Source organism: Myotis lucifugus, unplaced genomic scaffold (assembly GCF_000147115.1).
Source record: "Myotis lucifugus unplaced genomic scaffold, Myoluc2.0 scaffold_72, whole genome shotgun sequence".
Classification (NCBI taxonomy): domain Eukaryota; kingdom Metazoa; phylum Chordata; class Mammalia; order Chiroptera; family Vespertilionidae; genus Myotis; species Myotis lucifugus.
Window position 1 is genome coordinate 3554588 of NW_005871120.1, and position 25428 is coordinate 3580015.

Below are 25428 nucleotides of genomic sequence, written 5' to 3' on the forward strand. Positions count from 1 at the left end.
TGGCTGAGTGCCTGGCATACAGTAGGACCCCATTTTTGCAAGTGGCTGTGTGAGGACGCCCCAGTCAGGAATTGTGCCAGCCCTGGACCCTGCCTGCATTTGCTCATGCTGACCAGCAAAGCCAGGACACCAGGCAGGGGTGCCCAGGAAGGCCTGACGCCCCTCACCAGCCAGCTCCTTCTCCACGCCGGTCAGTGGCTGTGTGCCTTCCTGGCTCTCCATTCGGCCCTTGTACAGGATCCCATCCACTCCCAGGATGTCCACCTCGGCCTGTTGGAGGGCCCGGGCCCAGGTAAGGGAGTGTCTTTGAGCCTCTAGTATACAGAGGCCCAGCAGACAGAGCACGGCTCCCCAGGGGTCACCCACCACCCGGGCTGCGACCTGACTCACGGTATCATAGTCCAAAGTATCAGGGTCCCCATAGGGATAGAGTGTTGTCAAGTTATATGACTTGAGCTTGAGGTTCGCATCATTCCCAGGGCCGTCGTGCCAGTCCTGGTCTCCAAGGTTCTGGAGCTGCTGCTCCCTGGGGCAGAGCAGGAGGGTCAGCAGCCACCTAGAGACCCCTCCGCCCCCGAGGAGCCTAAGGACAGGCCCTGAAGGCCTGGCCAGTTGCAAGAGAAGACTGGAATTTCTTCCAGCTGATTCTGGGTGGTGCAGCCAGGCAGGCCTGGGGCCTGGTGGGTAAATAAAGACAGGCAAGTGGGAAGTAGGCATATTCATCCTAGTTCATAGGGGATTATGATATTCAAATGAGAAACCCTTTCCCAACTCATAATAGATGCCCAATAAATATGTCCATTCCTTTCCTCTGTGATCATCTCACGTGCCTGTTGCCCTAGCCACTGTCCTGAGTGTTTCCCTTGCAGATGGCTGGCAATGCTTTGGGATAGTCTTTGGATCTTGGGGCTACAGTTTAGGTTTCTGCAGGGATCCTGGGTCCTGAGTGACCTCCATGGGGCAGACCCCCAGTCTGCTCACCTCATCTGTTGCCGCTGCAGGTACTCATAGCTGTTGGCACTAGATGGCCGAATCCTGGACAGCAGGTGGGCTTTGCGGATGGTGATGAGATGTCTGTTGGAGAACAAGAGCTCGGTGGAAGGCATATGTGGCCAGCAGAGGGCACTGGATTCCTACCTCCTCCCAGAAGCCACCCTCAAACTTGGCCTGAAATGAGGCTGCCCTACAAGGGCTCTGGGGAACCCTGAAAATCTTTCTAAGTCATAAAAAAACAATTGTTCCAATTATAAAAGTAAAAACCAGACACAGACTGGAGGTGGCCAGAGCCTGGGGGGAAGGAGAATGGGAGTGACAAGTGAATGGGTAAGGGGTTTCCTTCTGGGGTGATGGAAATATTCTGGAACTAAAGGTGGTGGCTGCACAACAGTGTCAATATTCAAACTGCCACTGGACTGTTCTCTCTAAAATGGTTAATTTATGTTATGTGTATTCAACCTCAATAAAAGTAAAAATAAAGTAAAACAGCCCTGGCCAGTGTTCCCAGTGGTTAGAGTGTTGGCCTGAGCACCACAGCTTCTCGGTGTGGTTCCGGGTCAAGGGCACGTACCTGGGTTGCATGTTCAATGCCCGACCCTGGTCAGGGTGTGTGTGGGAGGCAACCAATAGCTGTATCTCTCTCACATCAATGTTTTTCTTTTTCTCCCCACTCCTCTCATCCCCCTCCTTCCCTTCCACTCGCTCTAAAAATTAATGGAAAAAATATCCTCCCATGAGGATTAACAAAAAAAAAATAATTTAAAAAATAGTCCTAGTCAGTTTGGTTCAGTCGATAGAGTGTTGGCCCACAGATTAAAGAATCCTAGGTTCAATTCCAGTCAAGGGCATGTACCTGGGTTGCAGGCTTGATCCATGGCCCATGTTGGGGCATGTGTGGGAGGCAACCAATCGATGTGTCTCTCTCCCATGGATGTTTCTCTCTCTCCATCTCCTCCTCCTCCTCCTCCCTTCCACTCTCTCTAAAAATCAATGAAAAAATATCCTCGGGTGAGGATTAACAAAAAGAATACTGTAATTAGATACCTGTTGTTTGAAAGAAAAATTCTGGATAAAGCTCCACAGCCCCCTCCATGAACTTGGACTGGGTGTTGATGAGCTTCAAGGGTCACCAGGACCTGATTAACACGGGGCACTACAAGATCCTGGCTCTTAAACCATGTTAGAGTATTGTTTGGTGGCTCCTCAAAAAGTTAACCATAGAGTTACCATATAACCAGCACTTCCACTCCCAGGTTTACATCCAAAAGAATTGGAAACAGGTGTTCAAACAAATATATGTTTTCATAAAGGCTAAAAGGTGGAAACAACCCATATGTCCATCAATGTATAAATGGATCAACAATATGTGCTCTATCCATACAATGGGTTATTATTCAGTCACAAAAAGAATGAAGTGCTGACACATGCTACAATATGGATGAACCTCAAAAACAATGCTCAGTGGAAGAAGCCAAACACAAGAGACAACATGTTGTAGGATTCCATTTCTATGAAGTGTCCAGAACAGGCAAACCCACAGACAGAGGTAGATTCAAGGTTGTCAGGGGCTATGGGGAGGGGGCAATAGGAGTGACTGCTTAATAGGTCTGGGGTTTCCTTCTGGGACGATAAAAATATTTTGGGATTAAAAGTGGTGGTTGCACATTATGGTAAATGAACCAAATGCCACTGAATCACTCACTTTAAAATGGTTAACTTTGTTATGTGAATTTCACCTCAATAAATAACTAGACCATAAAAATACATGCAAAAAAGTCCCACCAAGTTTTGCTTTTCCCTATAGTTTCCTTCCATTATTTTTCTTTTGGAGTTGACCCAGTCCCTGGATCAGTGGGCACCAGACAGGGCTGATGAAGAAAGGAAGGGATGATGGTGGCCTGCCCAGGGACAGGGAGCAAATGAAATGATGTCTACAAAACATGTATGTGGATGTGCATATAAAGGATGTTTCTAGAACACCGCAGGCACATAGAGTGAGTATGTGTGTCTTTCTGTTTGTCCAGAAGAGAGAGGGCGGGCACAGATGCCCCCTGGTGACTATACTCACGGGCCAGTCATCATCTCCACCGGCCGGTCACAGGAAATGCATTTCACCCGCTCAAACAGTTTCCTGGAAGACATCCATTCATCAGCTGTGGCACCCCAGCCAGGCCTGCGTGCTGCCCCTTTCCCAGGCAGTGTTTGGGGAGGCTGCAGGTCTGTCTATGCCTCAGGGCCAGGACTAACCCTCATATCCTACACCCACTGGCTTGGCCCTGCTCAGTTTGGCTTTGCTGGCCCCTGCTGACCCCCATTTGTGGCCTCCTGGGGCAGAAGGGGGGAATAAAAGTGTGTGTAGTGCATCTTCCTGCCCTAAACATAATGGAGGTCTTTAAAACCAGAGACCTTCTGGAAAGCTAACCATCACAGTAGACATTTGGGGCATGAGGGGTGATCTGAGGACAGGAACCCTCATTGTCTGGGTGTGCTGTCTCCATGGAGGTAGGGGACCTGGCTCTGTTCCCAGATCCACCCAGGCTTTACTTGCATGTCTCCTTCCCTCTCTGAACTCCTCATTTGTGGCAAAAGGGCTTTGGAGCAGATGTGCTCCTGAGTCCCTCTGCCAGCCAAGGCCAGAGCTGCCACCTCTGAGTGCCTGGGTGCTCTCAGGCCTCATCCCAACCCCTTTCCACACCCAGCTGGGAAGTACCGCCCCCTCTCCCCAAGTCCACAGGTCTGAAATTCTTGCTTCTAGAATCCCCTGGGATCCCCCTCTAGTTCCCTCCCCAGACAGAGGGTCCCCCAGCCTTCACAAGCTCCACCCCTCCCCAGGAGGGGCTCACTTCCTAAAGCCGGCGGCACTGTCAGGGTCGAATCGGAGGCCTTCAATTAGCAGCTTGTTGACTATATGCCAGACCTCATTTATGTCTTTCTTTAGACTGTCCAAATCCTTGTGGTTCAGCTGGAACAACCAAAGGGGGGGAGGGGAGAGTGTTTAGTCAATTAATTCACATGCTGCTTCACTCCAGAAAAGGATTTGCAGTAACCTGCAAAGTGACATCGAGCCTAACAAGATTAAACAGAAAAAAGTGAGGTGGTTAAGGAGAGGGACCTGACAAAGCTTGGGTTAAGGTTCATACCCCTAACGCACGCTAATGCTAGAGGGGAGCTGCCAAGTGAACTTCCCAGCAGCCATGGCAAAGAAACACCATCAGTTCCTGCCTCCAAATGATAAAACCAACCTATGCTCAACTACAGGCCTGCAGGCCCGAGAAACATTCCTCCCAATGGTCCCCAGACAACTAATATTCACACATTCAACACATTTACTGAGTGCAAAGTACTTGTATACATTCAATGGCTTTGAATATATTCACAGAGTTGTGCAATCATCACCACAACAATTTTAGAACATTTTCATCACTCCCAAAGAAACCTCATACCCATTAGCAGTCACCCCTCACTTCCCTCCAGATCTCTAGGGGTAGGCAACCACTAACCTACTTTCTGTCTCTATAGATTCGCCTATTTTGAACATTTCACTTAAATGGAATCACACAACCTGTGGCCTTTTTGTCTGACTTCTTTCCCTGAGTATATTGTTTTCAAGGCTTATTCAGGTTGTAGCATTCCCTTTTATGGCTGAATAACATTTAATTTTATGGCTAAACTATATATTGTTTATCCATTCACCCACTGATGGACTTTTGTGTTGTTTTCACTTTTTAGCAACTATAATGCTGCTATGAACATTCTTGTACAAGTTTGTACATAGACATAAGTTTTCATTTCTTTTGGGTAGATACCTAGGAGTGGAAATGCTGACTGGTATGGTAATTCTATGTCTAACTTTTAAAAAAACTGCCAGACTGTTTTCCACAGTGGGACTTCGGAATTTTTACAGTGTTCCTTCCAGTACCCAGATTCTGGTCTCTAAACACCAATGCCCACTAAAAGGAACCAGGACTCCATAGGATATATAGCTGACTCAGGTCACAGGAAGGGAATGTTGACAATAAGCCTGTGACCTCTTGTCATTTAAGAAAACAAGACAGTTATCTGATGACAGAAGGTTAAGTCAAAGGACTCAGGAGCTAGCCCACAGGCCAAAGATGAGACCATGCGAGTGACAAAATAAATAGTAACTTAATTGACTGAGTGAATTAAATAATAAAAATTCATGATTCACAGTTACACTCACAAAGAAGAAATAAAAAAAGAAAAACAGAAACTCTCAATTGCCACCATGTTTTGGGATGTGGGCATTTCCATCAATATATTGTCCTGAAAACTGATCACTAAAGGAAACAATTCATCATTTTTCTGTCTTTCCTGAAAGAACCATATTTCAGGGTAATCAGCTCAAGTTGATGAAGGAAAGCTATTCACAGATTTCTAGCTGATAAATGTAGAAGCTACATCTGTCTTGCTCCCTTGGGTCACTCATTCTAGGGGAAGTCAACTGCAATGGTGTGAGGCCACTTGAGCAGCCCTAAGAAGGAGTTCATGTGGTGAGGAAGTGTGGAGTCTTGCCCACAGCCATGTGAGGGGGCCATCTTGGAAGCGGCTCCTCTGGCCCCAGTCAAACCTTCAGATGACAGCATCTTTATGGGAGACCCTGAGCCATCCAGCTAAGCAGCTCTCAAATTCTTGACCTTCAGAAACTAAATGTTTGTTGGTTTAAACTGCTGAAGTACAGGGTAATTTGTTACATAACAAGTGATAACTGATACAGGGAAACTCACCTTGCTGCCCATGTCCTTGCTGAGCTGCTCCACAGTCTTCTTCCAGTCCTCCTCTTGGGACACGACCCTCAATAGTATGCCCTGAATCATGTCGTTCAGCTCCGTTGCCACCCTGTCCAGATCAACCCGGCTTGCCTTGGCTGCCAAGATGCTCTTGTCAGCTTTCTAGAGAGAGAAGGGACTCAGAGAGGCAGAGCTGCTGGGGTGGGAGCAAGGAGAAGCTGGGGGAGATCAGATCATTTTGGTCAATTTTTTTCAAGTTTGGGACCCTGGACATGTAGCCTTGGCTTAAATTCAATCCTGGGGTCTATGCTGGCTCAAAGACAATCATCAGATCTAAGCTAAGGTTTTCCTATGATAGAGTTGGTGAGTGATTTTTAAGTTCATATAACAAATTGTCACTAACCTGAAGCACTGAAAATAGGAGTTGATGGGACAACTTCTGAGAAGTGTCCCCAGCCTTTCCATGTGAATCAAGGTGGAGGGAGACTCTGAAGTCACCCTGCCAGGTTTTGTCTTGGCTCGATGATTTCATTTCCCTGGGTGGGAGAGCTGGGGCTCAGGATGAGGGAGCAGGAGGGGGAGAGGAATCTGCTCACTCACCTCTTTTAACTCCTGCTCCATCGCACTTTTGTCTGCCTTGATCACGTCTAGGTCTTTTATTTGAGATTGGAGAGTCTAAGAACAGAAGCAAAGGGCATGTCGGTCATCCCTGGAATCCCTGAGGATAATATCCACCTCTCACCTCTACCCTTGCTGTGGTGCTAAGAAGGAACCATGAGACCAGGTGGACAGCAGGTAGGGTGGGCACACGGGAAGGCTTGGGCTCCTGGGTGCCTGGTGCCCAGATTAGAAGGGAAGAAATGTGAGACTTGGGAAAAGTTGTCCTCTTGGAGGCAGACATGGCAACTTTGCTGCACAGGGAGGCAGACCTAAGGCAGGAAAACATAAACCAATGCTTTGGCTCCTTAGATGTTTAGGACAAGTTCCTCTCTTCTGATCTGTAATGAGGTCCCAGTAAGAACTGCCGTCTATTCATCAGCCAAGCACTTACATATCACATACTGTATCCCATTGTCAAAGGAAAACTCCTTCTTTCCCTTTCCCATGACTCTACTCTCTCCATTACTTCTGCCCTCTCTCCACTTACTGAACTCTCCTATGAGGCAGCAGCGCTGACCTGGTTGGGAAGAGCCTCACACCCACTGGGCCATGTCCCCAGAGGCTGAGGTCACTTTTCCTCCAAAGCAGAAAATAGGCTTCTACTTCTTCCTTCCTATCTTGTCTTCCTCTCATCCTTAGCAACAGAACCTCCAACTTTTAGCTGGCATCTGACCTCCCAGAATCATGACTACATTTCATAGCCTCCCTTACAGCTTGGTGTGACCACTGGAGTAAAAATAGAAGTGGATAGATGTCTTATTCACGGCTGGCTTGAATGCAGAATTAATTTCTAGAGACCAGCAGCCACCTTGGAGCTTGAGGTGACCTTGTGAATGGAAGTCACACACCATGGAATTCTAGACCAGCTCTAGACCAATCATTTCTGACTTCCTTGTTTTTCTGTCACCTTGTTTCAGTCAGTTATCTGGGAGTTCATGTTATTCGCAGTTGAACTGAGTTCTAATTAATGCAAAGCTCCATCACATCCACTTGCAAAGGGAAGTAATGTTTTCCAGAGAGTCAAAAAAAAAAAAAGTTCTGTTCTCACTTATTTTCCTGCTGTATCTTGATTGGGTGGTAGTGATGTGGGTGTGTAATAGGCAAAAATTAATTCACCTCTTATACTTAAAACTTGGGCATTTTACTGTGCATAAATTATACTTTGATTAAAATCACCAATATCACTGTTTACTACCAAATACAGAAGAGCCTAGATCAGCCGTGGGCAAACTACGGCCCGAGGGCCGGATCCGGCCCGTTTGAAATGAATAAAACTAAAAAAAAAAAAAGACTGTACCTTTTTATGTAATGATGTTTACTTTGAATTTATATTAGTTCACACAAACACTCCATCCATGCTTTTGTTCCGGCCCTCCTGTCCAGTTTAAGAACCCATTGTGGCCCTCGAGTCAAAAAGTTTGCCCACCCCTGGCCTAGATGGTGTCTGTCTTGTTGACTGCTGCATCACCAGGCCTTGGAAGGGTGCCTGGTGCAGAGTGAAGGCTCAGTAAGATTGGCTGAATGATTCAATGAATAAAGAACATCACCTGTCATGTTCATAACACTTTCTCGCAGACATCCAGGTAAAGCAGTAACACCTATCCCAGATGTGTCTGTATGCCCTAATTTCTCTACTGGAAGGACTCAACAGGGGCTGCTGATCTCTTGCACATGTTCATTTAAGACATATTTAATGAAATATGTGTTGTATACCAAGCCCTGCTCTTCCAGGTCCTTCAAGGGTTAACTTTTATAAGCAATTAATTTTTTCTTGTTGGCACACAGGACAAGAAGGTAGTCAAGACAAAGACTGCCTTGCTCCATCTGGTGCTGTTTGGTTGGGCCTCATCCTCTGGAGTTTCTCTCAATAAGCAATGACTACTTGGAGACAGATATTATGACCCTTCCTCCCCTCGTGCAGGGCAGGGCATAGTGCTGGGTACACATCAGACATGTTGAATGAACTGGCTCATCTCCATTGAGGAAGGGCATCAATATATCCTTAGGACATGGCAATCTGGCCTCTTTGAAGCAGTGACAAAAAGAGGGCCCAGCGTTGTCAGGAGCTGATGTTACTGATCTGGGTACTCACAAGGTCTGATCCTATTACCCTAGTCTCCTCTGTCCACACTCAGTCCAGAACCTATCCCTCCCACCTGCACTTAAGCGGGGAACTGGCTCCCCGTGTATGATTTCTTTTTCTGAGTTGCCCTGTGTGGGTCCTCTCCCTTTTGCCCCCTGCATCCTAACGCATCCCACCAATAGCCCCCTGACTGGTAATCAGAAGCTCCCATGGAAACCACCCCAGTTGGTTGTGTTTGGAATTTTTTCTCTTTCTACTTTGGGAATGACTTCTCCAAATGTCTGGGACAAGTCACAGACTGGACTGGTCCTGAGGTCCAGCTCAGCAGTCAGAACCCATCAGGCTCATGGAGAATGTGTCTGGTGGAGTGAGCCCCTGGTAAGGGTTCTGTATCATTCCCATACTTTCCATGTCAGCAACTCCGCTGTTCCAGAAAGGCCTCTTGGCACTGTTCGGTCAGAAAGAAGGTTGTTTAGGGGGAAAGTTATGAATGTAACAGTTGGTGCAAGAAATCCTCTGATTCATTTGATTCTTTCAGCACATTTTGAGCCTTCACTCTATGCCAGGCATCCTTCTAGAGGTGGGTGACCCAGTGGTTAACAAGAGGGACACTGTTGCCCTAGCTGGTTTGGCTGAGTGGATAGAGTGTCAGCCTGTGGACTGAAGGGTCCTGGGTTTGATTCCAGTTAAGGCACATGCCAGGGTTGCAGGCTCGGTCCTCAGTAGGGGGTGTGCAGGAGGCAGCCGATCAATGAGTCTCTCTCATCATTGATGTTTCTATCTCTCTCTCCCTCTCCCTTCCTCTCTGAAATCAATTAAAAAAAAAAGAGAGGGACACTGTCTAGGCCAGTGGTCAGCAAACTCATTAGTCAACAGAGCCAAATATCAACAGTACTTCTTCAAAATAGACTCGCCCAGGCCAAAAACCGACTTCTGTGCATGGGCCATGAAGTTTCAATCACACTGTACGTGTGCACCCACACGTGGTATTTTGTGGAAGAGCCACACTCAAGGGGCCAAAGAGCCGCATGTGGCTCTCGAGCCGCAGTTTGCCGACCATGGGGCTCGCTAGGCCCTTCTGTTATTCTAGAGACCTTATGCACGAAATTCGTCCAAGGGCCTTGGCCCCGCCCCCTGCCACTGCAGGCTCCCCCCTTCCCCCACCAACGGCCAGGGGCCTCTGCTGCCTCTACCGTGGTCCCCGCCCACTGTGGCTTTGTCTGGAAGGAAGGATGTCTGGTCTAATTAGCATATTACACTTTTATTATTATAGATGTGTGCGTGCTTGTGGGAGAGGGCGGGATTTGTTTGTTTCTAATTGAAGTATAATTTACACACAGGAAAATGCCAGTAAAATGTCCACTGGTTCCCCTGCCTTAGGTACATCTGTGAAACCGTGGAGAAGGTCTAAATATCCCCATAATTATCCCCTCAGCTGGCCGCCAGGGACCACCCAGACCTCCGAACCTTAAACTCCTCCAGGCGATTATAGATCTTTTCCACTGCCCTGTCCAGAACGATGTGGTGATCCTTCATCGCTGCTATTTGGTGGCCCCAAACTTTCTCGAGTTCCTCCTCCTAAAAGGGGGAGACACAGGCATTCAAGGCCTCTGCCCCTGAGGCCACCATGGGTGAAATGGGGCTTGAAGGGTGTTCCAGACCAGTATAACTCCAACCTGCCATCTGCCGCCCGCCCCTCTCCCCACAAACCTGCCATCTTTCCCTCCCCGCAACCTGCCATCTTAACAACTCTGGGACTCTTCCCCACAGCCTGGGACCCGGCACCAGCTGGAGCAGTATGAGGGGCTGCAGCTGCCTTCTCAGCCCCTCGCTGCCCCAGGCCTCCGTTCAGCTGGAGGACAAATGCTCCATCTGGTTCTGGGTCATAGAGTCTGCCATCAGCTTGCGGATGGGGCGTCTTAATAAAAGCTTTCTGCCCAGGACACTGACCTGTAACCTGGATTTCTGGAGGTTGCCAATCTTTTCTTGCAGTATGTCCAGTGTCATCCCAAACCTGGAAGCGCTTCCCCTCTCAGCTGAAAGCAAAGGAGGGGTGGCCGTTGGGGGCAGGGATGGAGAAAGAGGCTTTGTTTAGACCTTCACCTGCTTCTGTTATGAAATGTCTGAGGCGGTGCTGTCCAACAGAGCAATACTGTGCTGTGAGGTGGGGGTCATTTAAAATTTTCTAGAAGTCACATTTTTTTTTATAGTAGTCACATTTAAAAAATCTAAAAAGATGCAAGTGACATACATAGTTTTTTTTATTTGTTTTGTGTGTGCATTGTGCATTAATTTTATTTTTTGTTTATTTATTTTTAAATAATGTTTTGGTTTGGGATTTTTTTTTTTTTGTTTTTACATTTTTATTGATTTCAGAGAGGAAAGGAGAGGAAGAGAGAGAGAAATATCAATGATGAGAGAGAATAATTGATCGGCTGCCTCCTGCTTACCCCACACTGGGGATCAAGCCCACCACCCGGGCATGTGCCCTGACCAGGAATCGAAGTGACCTCCTGGTGCACAGGTCGATGCTCAACCACTGAGCCATGCCGGCTAGGCAATGTGTGCATTAATTTTAATAAAATATTTTATTTAACCCAATATATCTAAATAGTATCATTTAAGTATGTAATAAAAATTATTAATGAGATATTTTGCATTCTTGTTTCTGTACTAAGCTTTCAATGTCCACTGTGCACTTCACACTTAGAGCACATCTGAACTTGAACTCGCCCCATTCCAAGTGTCTCCAGGTTATCATATTAGAGCAGGCCTAGGGAAAACTCTCTGGAATTTACTCCCCTCCCCAAAATGACCCTGAGCAAAACTATGAAATACCTTATTTAGAAGTATGTTATTCACCACAAAATAAAAAGAAAGATTTAACAAAAGAGGAGGGGGGTAATAAAAAAATAGATACGCTGTATCCAGTTCCAGATGAGAGGTCAAAAACGAATGTACAGGACAGAACTATGAATGTATGAAAGTTACAGCCAAGACACGTTTATAACCTAACTATAGTTTCCTTAAAATAACAGCTGGTCAGAGGTAGAATTTGGGCCACGATGGCTTTACATTTAAAATTAAATTCAGAACCTTAGCCATGCCCCAGTGTTCACTGATATCAATGTGGTTCTTTGTAACTATGTGATGTTCTCCTTTTTCTTTTTAAGATTTGTGAACAGCACTGCCCATTGGGGTGGTGCCACACATGGGTTGGACTTAGATTAATTCAACTATTGTACTTGGCAGAGAGCAGAACAGCAAGGTAATGGTTTACAGAGGGCGGGAAATGGGTCTCAGAGGCGGTCCCCAGGCCAGCAGCATTGCCCCAGGAAGGGTTCGAAATGCACATGATTGCGCCCCTCTCAGTCGCCTTAGTCAGAAACTCTTGGGGTGGGCCCCACAGTCTGTGCTGCACCACGCCCCCTCAGGGGGTGTTGAGGTGAGCTCAAGGGTGAGAACTGCTAGAGTAGGCCCCTGTGCCCCTCTGTCATCACTGCGCATATGCCCATCATGGGCGTGAAATGGGAGCATAAATGTACTGGTCCCACTGACACCTAGAATGTGACTGTGGTGTTTAAGGATCCATATGTGTACCAGGCAGTTGTTCTTAATCCCAAATTGACTGCTTCATCTGGGGGCTGTTCAGTGTTGTTGGACACTCTGGGGATCTGGACTTACCAAAACACTGTGTCTTATGGGCTGTTGAAAGGGAGATTTTCAAGACTAATTTTGACATGCAATTTTCCTCTTTAACACATTAAGCGCCCAGTCTATTTTGTCTTCCGGACGGAAAGTATAGTGTCAGTCACCGGTGACTGGGCGCTTAACGTGTTAAGCACCAACTTTAGCCTATAACTGCCCCTCTCTCCTAAGATAAGACCTCACTGTACATTCATTGTAAAGAATAGACTAGACTAGTAAGAGGCTAATGCTTACACCAAAGTAATGAATGGCGAGTGGCTGAATGTAGATTTTGTTGGGAGCAGTTAAGCAAAAGGAGAGGAGGTGCTGCTCGAAGGCCCTGGGGAGGGCCCAAGCCCCTACCACACTTCCCAGAGCCAGTCTGGGCCTACCTAGATGAGCTATGTGATGTTTCATGTGGGACGACAGCTGGTCAAACTCTTCTTTCAGGGAGTCGTGCTTAACGGGTATCTGGGCTCTGTGGCTCATGGAATACTTGATGGCCTTCTTCTTGTCTTCAGAAATTATTGTCTGTTTGGGGACCAGCGTGGCCTGGGACAGCTCAGTTTCAGGAGCGATGAAGTGAGTAGCATAGGTAGAAGCGATGAACTCTTCATAGCCCATCTCGGCCTCATCGGTGATTGACACGGAGGGTATGGCCCCACGGGAAGACCCAGCACCCATAACATCTGCAAAGATCCCTAAGGGTCCAGATGCAGCCACGCTTGTTGCTACAGAGGCCAGTTTAGTGGCGGGGGCATCCTTGACGACCAGGGCTGAGGACTCAGCTGCCCGGGCTGCTGAGCTCGAGGCAGCAGCCGCATAGGCAGCGGCGGCAGCAGCGGCAATGGCAGCAGTAGTTTTCATCCGCCGGAGGGCGGTCCGGGCACTCTTAGGGGGTCCTTCTTCAGAGGTTTGAGGAGCAGGGGCTCCATCCTGAGTGTCTGTCTTGTACTGTAAATAATCTTCTTCCGTACCTTCTGAGAGAGATGGGAGCTGGGGCATCTCTTCCTGTGACTCCAGTGTATGAGGCCAGGCTGAGCCAGGCTCTATGGCTGGTGGTGGGGCCCTGAAACCCTGGGAGTCCAATTGGCCTGGGCCAGGCTGAAAGTGACCTAAGCCCCAGAAAGGCCAACTGCTATAGTCAGGCAAGCCTCTGGGAGGAAGCCCACCTGTTGATGGCATAGGCCAGAATCTTGGTGGTGTGGGCCAAGGGCCTGGGGCAAGCCCAGGTCCAAACTCAGGCCCAGGCCCTGGTCCGGGGGCAGGCCCAGGTCCATACATAGGCCCGGGTCCATACATAGGCCCAGGTCCATATGGAGTCTCAGGTCCATACCCACGTCCAGGTCCATATATAGGCCCAGGTCCAGGGGCAGGCCCAGGGGGCATGGGTTCAGGGGCACGCCCTGGTCCGGGGGCAGGCCCAGGTCCATACCCAGGTCCAGGGGCAGGCCCAGGGGGCATGGGTTCAGGGGCAGGCCCTGGTCCGGGGGCAGGCCCTGGTCCGGGGGCAGGCCCAGGTCCATACCCAGGTCCAGGTCCATATATAGGCCCAGGTCCATATGGAGTCTCAGGTCCATACCCAGGTCCATACCCAGGTCCAGGTCCATATATAGGCCCAGGTCCAGGGGCAGGCCCAGGTCTAGGGACAAACCCAGGTCTGAGGGCAGGTCTAAGTGCAAATGCAAGCCCAGGTCCATATGCAGGCCCAGGTCTGGCCATAGTCTTCGGTCTGAACCTAGGCCAAGGTGGTACTATGAACCCAGGTGCCAGACTGGGCTGTTGTATGGGCTCAAGGCCAGGCATGGACTCAGGCTCAGGGCTAGGTTTGGGTGCTGGCTCAGGCTCAAGCACCTGAGACTGGCCCAACCCCTGGGCCCCTGTGAGAGGAACTCCATAGGCAGACTCCTCCTTCTGTACTTGCCCAGGGACCGGATAAGGCCAAACGGTCTCCAAGGGCCTGGGGAGTTGGAAGGCCTCTGAGACCTGGCTGGGACCAGAACTTTCGAGGAACATGGTGGTCTGGGGAAGTTCAGGCTCTGGGAGCTTCTCTGCAACTTTCCACATATCAGAATCTTCCAGCTCTTCTGAAACATCTCCCTGTTGAACAGTTCCCTGTGGAAAAGGGAGCTGGGGTGGCCAGGGCTGCACCAGGCCAGCTCAGCGATCACCCTGCCTGTTCCCTCACACCTACTTCCTCCTCCTCCATCTTCTTTCACTTACCGGGATGAACAAGGCATCGTGGAGGCTGCTCCAGAGTACCAAGTCGTCAGCTTTGGGGATGGTGCTAATCTTGTTCTGGAGAGCAGTCTGGGAGGTGAAGGAAGGGGTTGGAAATAAGGGATGTGAACCTGGAGGGTGTGATACCCTTGCATGTGGCTCCCTTGTCCACACTGCCCTCTATACTTGCAAATGAATGGGCCTTTCCAGATTGTGCTCCCCTGCTGACCCCTCCCCATGCACGGCACCCCTGGGCCTAGAGGTCAGGGGAGCAGGGAGGGAGGATGGGACCGAGTCCCTCACCACATCCCGCTGCAGCACATGTATCTTCCGGTTCTGCACTTTCATGTCATCCAAGAAAGTGTTTATGCGGTCCAGGTGTATCTGTCAAATAAGCCAAACCCATGCATCAGGAGTGTCAGTTCTGGTCTCAGCCCTGCTTCTCCCACTGCTCAAATACAAGGACTTAGCACTAGGTGACTAAGAGTTGGGGAAGGAAGAAAAAGTGTTTCCCAGAGAGTGAGAAAGGGGTCAAAAAGAGTTCCCTGGGCAAAAAAGTTTGGGGAATGTTGGGCTTAAAAAAGCACTCAATGCGTTTTTGTACTGCAGGACTTCTCAGAGCTTTTAATGGGCAAAAAAACATTAAGGACCTCCAAACCCAGCCAGTATTGCTCAATGGTTGAGCATCAACCTATGAACCAGGAGGCCACAGTTCAATTCCCGGTCAGGGCACATGTAAAACCTCGGTCCCTGGTAGGAGGAGTGCAGGAAGCAGCCAATTAATATCCTCATCACTGATGTTTCTCTCTCTCTCTCCCTCTCCCTTCCCTCTCTGAAATCAATTTTTAAAATATTAAAATAAAAAAAGAACTCTTACTATTTGCAACAGCATGGATGAGCCTGGAGAGCAATACGCTAAGCGAAATAAGCCAGTCGGAGAAAGATAAATATTACATGATCTCACTCATTTGTGGAATATAATGAACAACATAAACTGATGAACAAAAATAGATACAGAGACATAGAAGCATCAAACAGACCATCAAATCTCAGAGGGAAGGCAGGGTACAGTGGGAGAGGGTGGTAAGAGATCAACCAAAGGACTTGTATGCATGCATATAAGGATAACCAATGCACAAAGACAGTAGAGGGGTGAGGCCATGCGCTGGGCGGGGGGGCGAAAGCAGGCAAAGAGAGGACAATGGGGGAAAAGGAGACATATGTAATACTTTCAACAACAAAGAATTTTAAAAAAAGAATCTCTAAAAGATTGGTTAGGAGGCATAGCTTCTCAAATGGATTTGTTCAAGGGTCCTTTTTAGTGTTTCATGACAATGCCCTTTCTGCTCAGATGGGAGCTACCTCGCCCAAGATTAAAGTTCTCACAGCTGCCATGATGATCAAGTGTATACACTGACCTGTGCATTGAAGATGATCCTTCAATCGTATTATTCGGAGGCAAGCTGTAAAACCGCCGCCACAATACTAGCCTGGGGGTGCAGAGAGCTGGCTTCTGAGCCCAGTTCTGACTCCCCAACTATGAGCTCATACTTCAGAAATCCCATGTCTTTTCACATCATGGTAAAGGGTTAGAACACTCCTGGGTTGATGTCCTGGGGCTATAGAGGGGCTAGCATGTAGGCCGTGCTAGGTTTATTCTCTGTCTCAGGGTAAAAAGAGCTTTCTAAAAGAGGGAGAGGTGCCCTCTTTCTCCTAAGTTAATGGAACATAAATAAGCCTAGAGTAGCCAAGACGTAGGGAGTACCTACCTACATGAATATGAAGCCAACCCAGAGGAAAATCATCACTGAGAGAAGTACTGATGTGGTATGAACACCTAAATCTAGCTGTACCTGAAGGCATTCCTGTACTTTTTAGTAAATGAGACAATAAATTATCTGATTTTACCTAAGCCAGAATGAACTAAGACTCTGTCACTTACAAATGGTGTCGGAGCACAGCATGGTGAGGAGCATAGCATGGTGGAAGCCACAGAGAATTCAGTGGGAAGGGCCAAGTGGCTGGACCATGTCAGTCCCCATCTCCTGCCCCAATGGCTGTGTCCTTTGACTAAGAATGGGCGTCCTAGATTTATCCTGACACCCAACCACCAATGGTCCGAGCAGCATGGCCAGCTTGGAGGATGCTGGGGAGCGTCTACCTTATTCCACATGTCCTTCAGCATGTCCACATCCTTCCTGAGGGTTTCAGTGGCAGCCTTGAGTGAATTAATGTCGGTGAGCAAATCCTGCATGGTCTTCATAGCCTGAAGAGGGAGAGAGGAGGAAAAAAACATGAAGTTGTGTGTGGCTGGGGGAGAAGGCAAGTAAAGTATGGAAGTTCTCTGATGACTGCCATGGTCCAAGAAGTCCTCTTGGCTATCCCAAGGCCTTTGCTGGAATATACGCAGAAGCCAACAAATGACAGTTGAATCAACAGTGCTCTGAGCTCTCAAATAGCCTGGGTGGGAAGGAGGCAACCCTGTGTTTGAATGTATTCAGTAACCAGGAGCCACTCATTATGAAGCACCGCATGCCCTTTGGTGGGAGCCACTGGAAATCAGCAAAGGAGTTACGATTGGATCTGCTTTTTTTTTTAAATCCTCATCTCAGGATAGGTTTTTTTTATTTTTATTTTTATAGCGATTTTAGAGAGAGAAGGGAGGGGAGAGAGAGAAAGAAACATTGATGTGAGAGAGAAACATTGGTTGGTTGCCTCCTGGACATGCCCCAACTGGGGATTGAACCCGAAACTAGGCATGTGCCCTGATCAGGAATTGAACCCACAACCTTTTGGTCCATGAGACAACACTCCAATGGACTGAGCCACCCAGCCAGGGCTGGTCTACATTTTTAGAGGGTCCTTCTGGCTGCATGTGTAACCAGGGCAACAGGGGAAGCTGGACGACCAGTGAGGAAACTTCTAGGCAAGAGCTGATGGTGAAATGCTGGGCTCATAGCTGAGTTTCACCACTGACTGGAGCTGCTACTGCACCTTTCTAAGTTTTTGATTTCTCAATCATAAAATGCATATAAAAATGTGATCATGTATATAAAAAGTCTAGTGCATAGTTAGGCATTCAGCTAACAGAAATAAAAAATAGCAAAATGGCAGAAGTCCTTCTTTTAAAATAAAATAAAAATTTAATCCTCACCCAAGGATATGTTAATTGATTTTTTAATGAGAAGAGAAGGAAGAGAGAGAGAGAACAACAACAACAACAACATTGATGTGAGAGAGAAACATCGATGGGCCCTATATAAGCCCTGACCGGGGATTGAACCCACAACCTGTATGAGATGATGCTCCAACCAACTGACCCACACCGGCCAGGGCCAGAAATCCATCTCATTATTAATTATATTAAATGTGAATGGCAGAGATTGATATAATGAATAAGAAAACATGATCCAAACTCATAGTGCCTAGAAGAGACATATTTAGATTCAAATATGCAAACAGGTTGAAAATAAAAGGATATAAAAAGATATACCATGCAAGCAGTATCCAAAAGGGAACTGTAGTGACTATATTAATATCAGACAAAGTAGACTTTAAGATAAAAATTGTTATGAGAGAGAGACATTTATAATGACAAGAGGGTCAATCCATCAGGAATACATAATAAGTAAATATATGCACCCAACAATGGAGCCCCAAAATACATGAAGCAAAAAGTGACAGAACTGAAAGGAGAGCCCTAACCGGTTTGGCTCAGTGGATAGAGTGTCGGCCTGCGGACTGAAGGGTCCCAGGTTCGATTCCGGTCAAGGGCATGTACCTTGGTTGTGGGCACATCCCCAGTAGGGGGTGTGCAGGAGGCAGCTGATCGATGTTTCTCTCTCATCGATGTTTCTAACTCTCTATCCCTCTCCCTTCCTCTCTGTAAAAAAATCAATAAAATGTATTTAAAAATAAAATAAAATATATAACAAAAAATTATTAAAAAAAAGAACTGAAAGGAGAAATAGATAATTCAACAAGAATAGTTGAAGACTTCAACACTGCATTTCCAATAATAGATAAAAACAACTGGACAGATCAGCAAGGAAATAGAAGATATGAACAACACTGTAAACCAATCAGACATAACACATCTATAGAAAACTCCACTCAACTATGGCAGAATACAGTCTTCTCAAGCACACATAGAATATTCTATAGGACAGATCATAAGGTAGGCCATAGAACTAGTCTCAGTAAGTTTAAAAAGGTCTGAAATAATACAAAACATGTTCCCTGACCACAGTGGAATTAAATTAGAAACTAATAACAGAAGAAACGATTAGAAATTCATAAATATGTGGAAATTAAACAACATTCTCCTAAATAACTAATGGGTCAAAGAAAAAAATCACAAAGGAAATTAGAAAACACTTTGAGATGAATTAAAATTAAAATACAACACAAAAATCTGTGGGATGCAGCTAAAGCTATGCTTAGAGAGAAATTTTAGTTGGATATGACTATATTAACAGAAAAGAAAGATCTTATATCAATAGCCTAACCTTCCACGTTGAGACACTGTGAAAAGCAGAACTAAAATTAAAGCAAGTAAAAAGTGAAACAATAAAGATTAGAGTGGAAACTAATGAATTAGAGAATAAAAAATAACAGAGTAAATCAATGAAACTAAAAGCCTGTTCTTTGAAAAGATCAACGAAATTTTGCAGTGCCTACAGGAGGGAACTGATTGATGTTTCCCTCCCTACCTCATTCCCTCCTCTCCCTTTCTCTCTCTCAAAAAATCAATAAAAACACAGGATTTAAAAAATTAAAACAATTATAAAGGAATACTGTGAACAACAAATTAGATAAGTTGGAAGAAATGGACAAATTCCTAGAAAGACAAACTACCAAACCTGACTCATGGAGAAATAATTTTTTTAAAATATATTTTATTGATTTTTTACAGAGAGGAAGGGAGAGGGATAGAGAGTTAGAAACATCAATGAGAGAGAAACATCGATTAACTGCCTCCTGCACACCCGCTACTGGATATGTGCCCGCCTTTGACCGGAATCAAACCTGGGACCCTCCAGTCCTCAGGCCGACGCTCTATCCACTGAGCCAAACCGGTTAGGGCATGAAGAAATAATTTCAAAAGACCTAAACAAGTGATGAGATTGAAATAATAATAATAAAATAGCACAAAAGAAAGGCCTGGGCTCAGATTACTTCACCACTGACTTCTAGCAAACAGTTAAAGGAGAATTAATATAATTCTTCACAATTTTTTAATAGAAAAATTCCAAACTCATTCTGTGAGGCCAGATACCAAAATCAGACAAAGGCATAACAAGAAAACTAGAATATGGATGCAAAAATCCTCAACAAAATATTAGTGAACTGAATCCAGCAACACATAAGAATATTCTATATAACCCAATTAAAAGCAGGCAAAGATCTGAATAGACATTTCTCCAAAGAAGATGTACAAATGGCCAATAAATACATGAAAAGATGATCAACATCATTACCCATTGAAAGGGTAAAAGAGAATAAAACAGGGCAGAGGAAACGTATTGTCCTTAGTAAATATCTTGCAGAAAGCTTGCAGCATTGAGCTCCGCATAGCCTACATCAGTGGTCGCCAACCTTTCGGACCTCACGGACCACCGGTTGGCGACCGCTGGCCTAAATAACCAGGAGACACCTGGCACCGCCGGTCAAGCTCTGTGTGTCAGCAGAGACTGCCTGCAGCCAGCAGAAGCTGATAAAAGTCTTGCCTCCCCTTCAGTTTCGGATTCCGTCGGTCTGCACCCAGGCACTTGAAATAAAATTTCTTCCGATACATTATAGCCTCATGTCATTGGTGAGCGACCCCGACCCACTCAGAACCTTTCACCCATCAGGGAAATGCAACTCAAATCATAATGAGATACCACTTCATTCCCACTAGGATGGTTAGAATTAAAAGTCAGATAATAGTAAGTGTTGGTAAAGATGTGGAGAAACTGGAATCTTCACACACTGCTGGTGGAAATGTAAAATGACGCAGCTGTTATAGAAAACAGTGTGGTAGTTCTTCGTAAGATTAAACAGAGTTACTCTATGACCTAGAAAGTCCACTCCTAGTGATGATGTACCCAAGAGAAATAAAAACATAGGTCTATAAACTTGTACATGAATGTTTATAGCAGTTTCATTTATAATAACAATCCAAATATCAATCAACTACAGATGGATAAACAAAATATGATATACTCATAATATAGGTTATTATTCAGCCACAAAAAGGAATGGAGTACTTATGCTATAAGGATGCACCTTGGAAACATTATGCCAAGTGAAAGAAGCCAAATACAAAAGACCACATATTGTATGATTCCATTTATATGAAATGTCCAGGCAAATCTATAGAGACAGAAAGTAGATTAGTGGTTGTTTATGGCTGGGGGTGGAGTGAAGATTGAAGGAATAGAGTGGTGATAACTAAAGGGTACAGGGTTTCTTTTTGAGGTGATAAAGATTTTTTTTTCTGTTCATCAGATTATTTATTCACTTGATTTTTAGATTTACTTGTTGATAGATGTGTATATGTTGTTCATAGTTTGTATCTTTACCATTTTCTTCTTCCTCTTCTTAAAGGATACCTTTCAGCATTTCATATAATACTGGTTTGGTGGTGATGAACTCCTTTAGCTTTTCCTTATCTGTGAAGCTCTTTATCTGACCTTCAATTCTGAATGATAGCTTTGCTGGATAAAGTAATCTTGGTTGTAGGTTCTTGGCATTCATCACTTTGAATATTTCTTGCCACTCCCTTCTGGCCTGCAAAGTTTCTGTTGAGAAATCAGCTGACAGTCGTATGGGTACTCCCTTGTAGGTAACTGCCTTTCTTTCTCTTGCTGCTTTTAAGAGTCTCTCTTTGTCTTTTGCTCTTGGCATTTTAATTATGATGTGTCTTGGTGTGGTCCTCTTTGGATTCCTTTTGTTTGGGGTTCTCTGCGCTTCCTGGACTTGGAAGTCTATTTCTTTCACCAGGTAGGGGAAGTTTTCTGTCATTATTTCTTCAAATAGGTTTTCAATATCTTGCTCTCTCTCTTCTTCTGGTACCCCTATAATTCGGATGTCTCAGAGGCTCCTTACACTATCTTCGTATTTTTGGATTCTTTTTTCATTTTGCTTTTCCAGTTGGGTGTTTTTTGCTTCTTCATATTTCAAATCGTTGACTTGATTCTTGCGATCCTCTAGTCTGCTGTTGGGAGTCTGTATAATATCCTCCATTTCAGTCAGTGTATGCTTAATTTCCAGTTGGTCCTTTATCACAACCTCGAGGGTCTCACTAGATTTCTTGAGGCTCTCATTGAGTTTATCGGCTGTTTCTAGAAAATTCTTGAAAAACCTTAAAAGTGTGGTTTTGAACTCTATATCCAGTAGTTTGCTTTCCTCCATTTCTGTCATTTGTGTCCTGTTCCTTTGTCTCCGCATTTTTTTATGCTTCGATGTGTCGATAGAGTGGCTTTCTGTACTAGGTGTCCTATAGGGCCCAGTGGCTCAGCCTCCCCAATTACCTGAGGTGGACACTCTTGGTGCACCCCCTTGTGGGCTGAGGTGATAAAAATATTTTAAAATTGACTGTGGTGACGGTTGTATATATTCAATTCTTAAAAACCACTGGATTGTATACTCTTTAAGTGAGTGAATTGTATGGTATGTGAATTACATATCAATAAAGCTGATTGATAAATAAATAAATGAACAAATAGCATCCCTATACTATAAAAATGCCAGTTGGTTCTTTTGTTGTTGTTGTTGTTAATCCTCACCCACAGATATTTTTTCCATTGATTCCCATAGAGAGTGGAAGGGAGAGGGAGAGAAAGACAGAGGAGAGAGAGAGAGAGAAACATCAATATGAGAGAGACACATTGATTGGTCACCTCCTACATGTGTCCTGACTGGGACAGGGATTAAACCTACAACCCTTTGGTGCACAGGTTGATACTCTAACCACTGAGCCCACCAGCCAAGGTGCCAATTGGTTCTTTTTTGCAGAAATCGACAATCTCATCCTAAATTCATATGCAAATGCAAGGGACTCAGAATCATAAAACAATTTTGAATAAGAACAAAGTTGGAGGACTCAAACTTCCTAATTTCAAAACTCTCTACAAAGTACAGTGTGGTGCTGGCATAAGGAAAGATATAAAGATCAATGGAAGAGAATTGAGAATGCAGAAATAAACTCTCACATTTACAGTCAATTGATTTCTCAATAAGTGCCAAAACAAAGCAACAGGGAAAGAATAGTCTTCAACAGTGAACAGATGACTCTCCACATGTAAAAGAATGAAGTTGGATACTATATACTACTGGTATACAAAAATTAACTGACAATGGTTCCTAGATTTAAATATAAGAGATAAACTAGCCCTAGCTGGTTTGGCTCAGTGGATAGAGTGTCAGCCTGTGGACTGAAGGGTCCCAGGTTCGATTTTGGTCAAGGGCATATGCCTGGGTTGCAGCTTGATCCCCATTAGGAGGCATGTAGGAGGCAGCCAATCAATGATTCTCTCTCATCACTGATGTTTCTATCTCTCTCTCCCTCTTCCTTCCTCTCTGAAATCAATAAAAATATTTTTAAAAAGAGATAAACTATACACTATTTACTCCTATGTTGTAGAAGAAAACATAGGAGTAAATCTTCATGACTTTGGTTAGGCAAATGGTTTCTTAGATACATCACCAAAGCATAAGTGATACCCCTTCCCTCCCGCCCCCCACCAAAAAAAAGGAAAAAAGAAAAAGAGATAAATTGGACTTCATCAAAATTTAAAACTTTGTATATCAAAGGACACCTTCAAGAAAATGAAAAGATAACTCACAGAATGACAGAAAGTATTTACAAATCATATACCTGACATCACATATCCAGAATATATAAAGAACTCTTACAACTCAACAATAAAAAGACACATAACCCAATTAAAAATGGGCAAATAGCCTGGCTGCTGTGGCTAAATGGTTGAGCATTGACCCATGAATCAGGAGGTCACTGGTTCAATTCCTGGTCAGGGCACATGCTCAGGTTTTAGACTGGATCCCCAGTAGAGGGCATGCAGGAGGCAGCCGATCGATGTTTCTCATCAATGTTTCTGTTTCTCTATCCCTCTCCCTTCCTCTCTCTCTCTAAAATCAATAAGATATATATTTTTTAAAAGGGCAAATAAGCTGAATAGACATTTCTCCAAAGATATACAAATGGCTAACATACGCATGAAAAGATACTCAGCATCATTAGACACCAAGGAAATGCAAATAAAAAACATAATAAGATAGGCTTCACACTCAGTAGATGGCAATAAAAAAAACTAATAAAAAAATGGACAAAGGACCTAAATAGACATTTTTTGAAAGAGGACATACAGAAGGCCAAGAGACATATGAAAACATGCTCAAAGTTACTAATCATCCAAGAGATGCAAATCAAAACGACAATGAGGTACCATCTCACACCTGCCAGAATGGCTATCATCAACAAATCAACTAACGACAAGTGCTGGAGAGGATGCGGAGAAAAAGGAACCATCCTTCACTGCTGGTGGGAATGCAGACTCATACATTTTAGAAGCCTTCATCCATCAAGGTAGGCAAGGGGCATGCTGCTCTTCAGGGGCTGGCCCCTTGGACACTTGTGTCTACCTCTCTGGCCTCCGAGGTCCTCCATAACCTGTCATCAGCCACCGATGCAGCCTTCTTTGTCTTTATAACAATTTTTGTCTTAAAGTCTATCTTGTCTGATAGCATAGTCACTCCAGCTCTCCTCTGGTTACTGCTTACATGGAATATCTTTTCCCATCCTTTTACTTTCAACCTATTTATGTCCTTGAATCTAAAATGTGTTTCTTGTTGCCCGGCCAGTATGGTTCAGTGGTTGAGCATTGACCTATGAACTAGACCAGGGGTGGGCAAACTTTTTGACTCGAGGGCCACAATGGGTTCTTAAACTGGACCGGAGGGCCGGAACAAAAGCATGGATGGAGTGTTTGTGTGAACTAATATAAATTCAAAGTAAACATCATTACATAAAAGGGTACGGTCTTTTTTTTTTTTAGTTTTATTCATTTCAAACGGGCCGGATCCGGCCCACGGGCCGTAGTTTGCCCACGGCTGAACTAGACAGTGGTCGGCAAACTCATTAGTCAACAGAGCCAAATACCAACAGTACGAGGATTGAAATTTCTTTTGAGAGCCAAATTTTTTACACTTAAACTATATAGGTAGGTACATTGTTATTAACTTAATTAGGGTATGCCTAAAGCTTAGGAAGAGCCACACTCAAGGGGCCAAAGATCCGCATGTGGCTCGTGAGCCGCAGTTTGCCGACGATGGAACTAGGAGGTCACGGTTCAATTCCCGGACAGGACACATGCCTGGGTTGTAGACTCCATCCTCAGTAGGGGGCCTGCAGGTGGCCTATCAATGATTCACTCTCATCATTTATGTTTCTATCTCTCTCTCCCTCTCCCTTTTTCTCTGAAATAAATATAAAAATTAAAATATATAAAAAGATTGTTAAAATGTGTCTCTTGTACACAGCATATTGGTAGAACTTTTTTTTAAGGTTAATTCTGCTAATCTCTGTTTTGTGTGTGTGTGCAGTAAAATATACATAACAATAATAAAGTAAACAATTCAATGGCATTTAGTACATTCACAAGGTTTGCGACCATCACCTCTATCTAGAACATTTTCATCACCCCCAAAGAAACCCTAGATCCATCAGCAGTCACTCCCATTGCCCCCACCCCCCAGCCTCTGGCAAGCATTATTCCACTTTCTATCTCTAAGTTCAGCTGTTTTATATAAACAGAATCATGCAATATGTGGTCTCTGTGTCTGTCCACTTCCACTCAGCACGATGACTTACAGTTTATCCATATTGTCCATTTGCCTCTCTTGCCTGGCATCAGCCCACCTTGGCCAGACTGGGCTCTCTCCTCTCTGACAGACACCAGGCGTGTTCTCACAGGCTCTGGGTGCCTGATTTTGTTGAGCCCATCCACTCCGTTTCCTGCTCAGTTCAAT

General features: G+C 45.2%; 1 protein-coding gene across 1 annotated transcript in view; it reads right to left on the minus strand.

Moving 5' to 3' along the window:
• The window catches only part of CUNH16orf96 (chromosome unknown C16orf96 homolog), a 36684-nt gene that overhangs the window by 7563 nt on the left and 3693 nt on the right, over positions 1-25428 (minus strand). The window contains exons 2-16 of the mRNA XM_023755313.1: positions 16556-16660; positions 14698-14778; positions 14398-14484; positions 14040-14289; positions 13475-13816; positions 12567-13346; positions 10438-10523; positions 9955-10065; positions 6345-6419; positions 5742-5906; positions 3840-3958; positions 3065-3127; positions 982-1074; positions 391-526; positions 168-270 (exon numbers count right to left, since the gene is read on the minus strand). Of these exons, the coding sequence (XP_023611081.1) occupies positions 168-270; positions 391-526; positions 982-1074; positions 3065-3127; positions 3840-3958; positions 5742-5906; positions 6345-6419; positions 9955-10065; positions 10438-10523; positions 12567-13346; positions 13475-13816; positions 14040-14289; positions 14398-14484; positions 14698-14778; positions 16556-16660 (2596 nt within the window). The remainder of the gene's footprint in view (positions 1-167; positions 271-390; positions 527-981; positions 1075-3064; positions 3128-3839; positions 3959-5741; positions 5907-6344; positions 6420-9954; positions 10066-10437; positions 10524-12566; positions 13347-13474; positions 13817-14039; positions 14290-14397; positions 14485-14697; positions 14779-16555; positions 16661-25428) is intronic.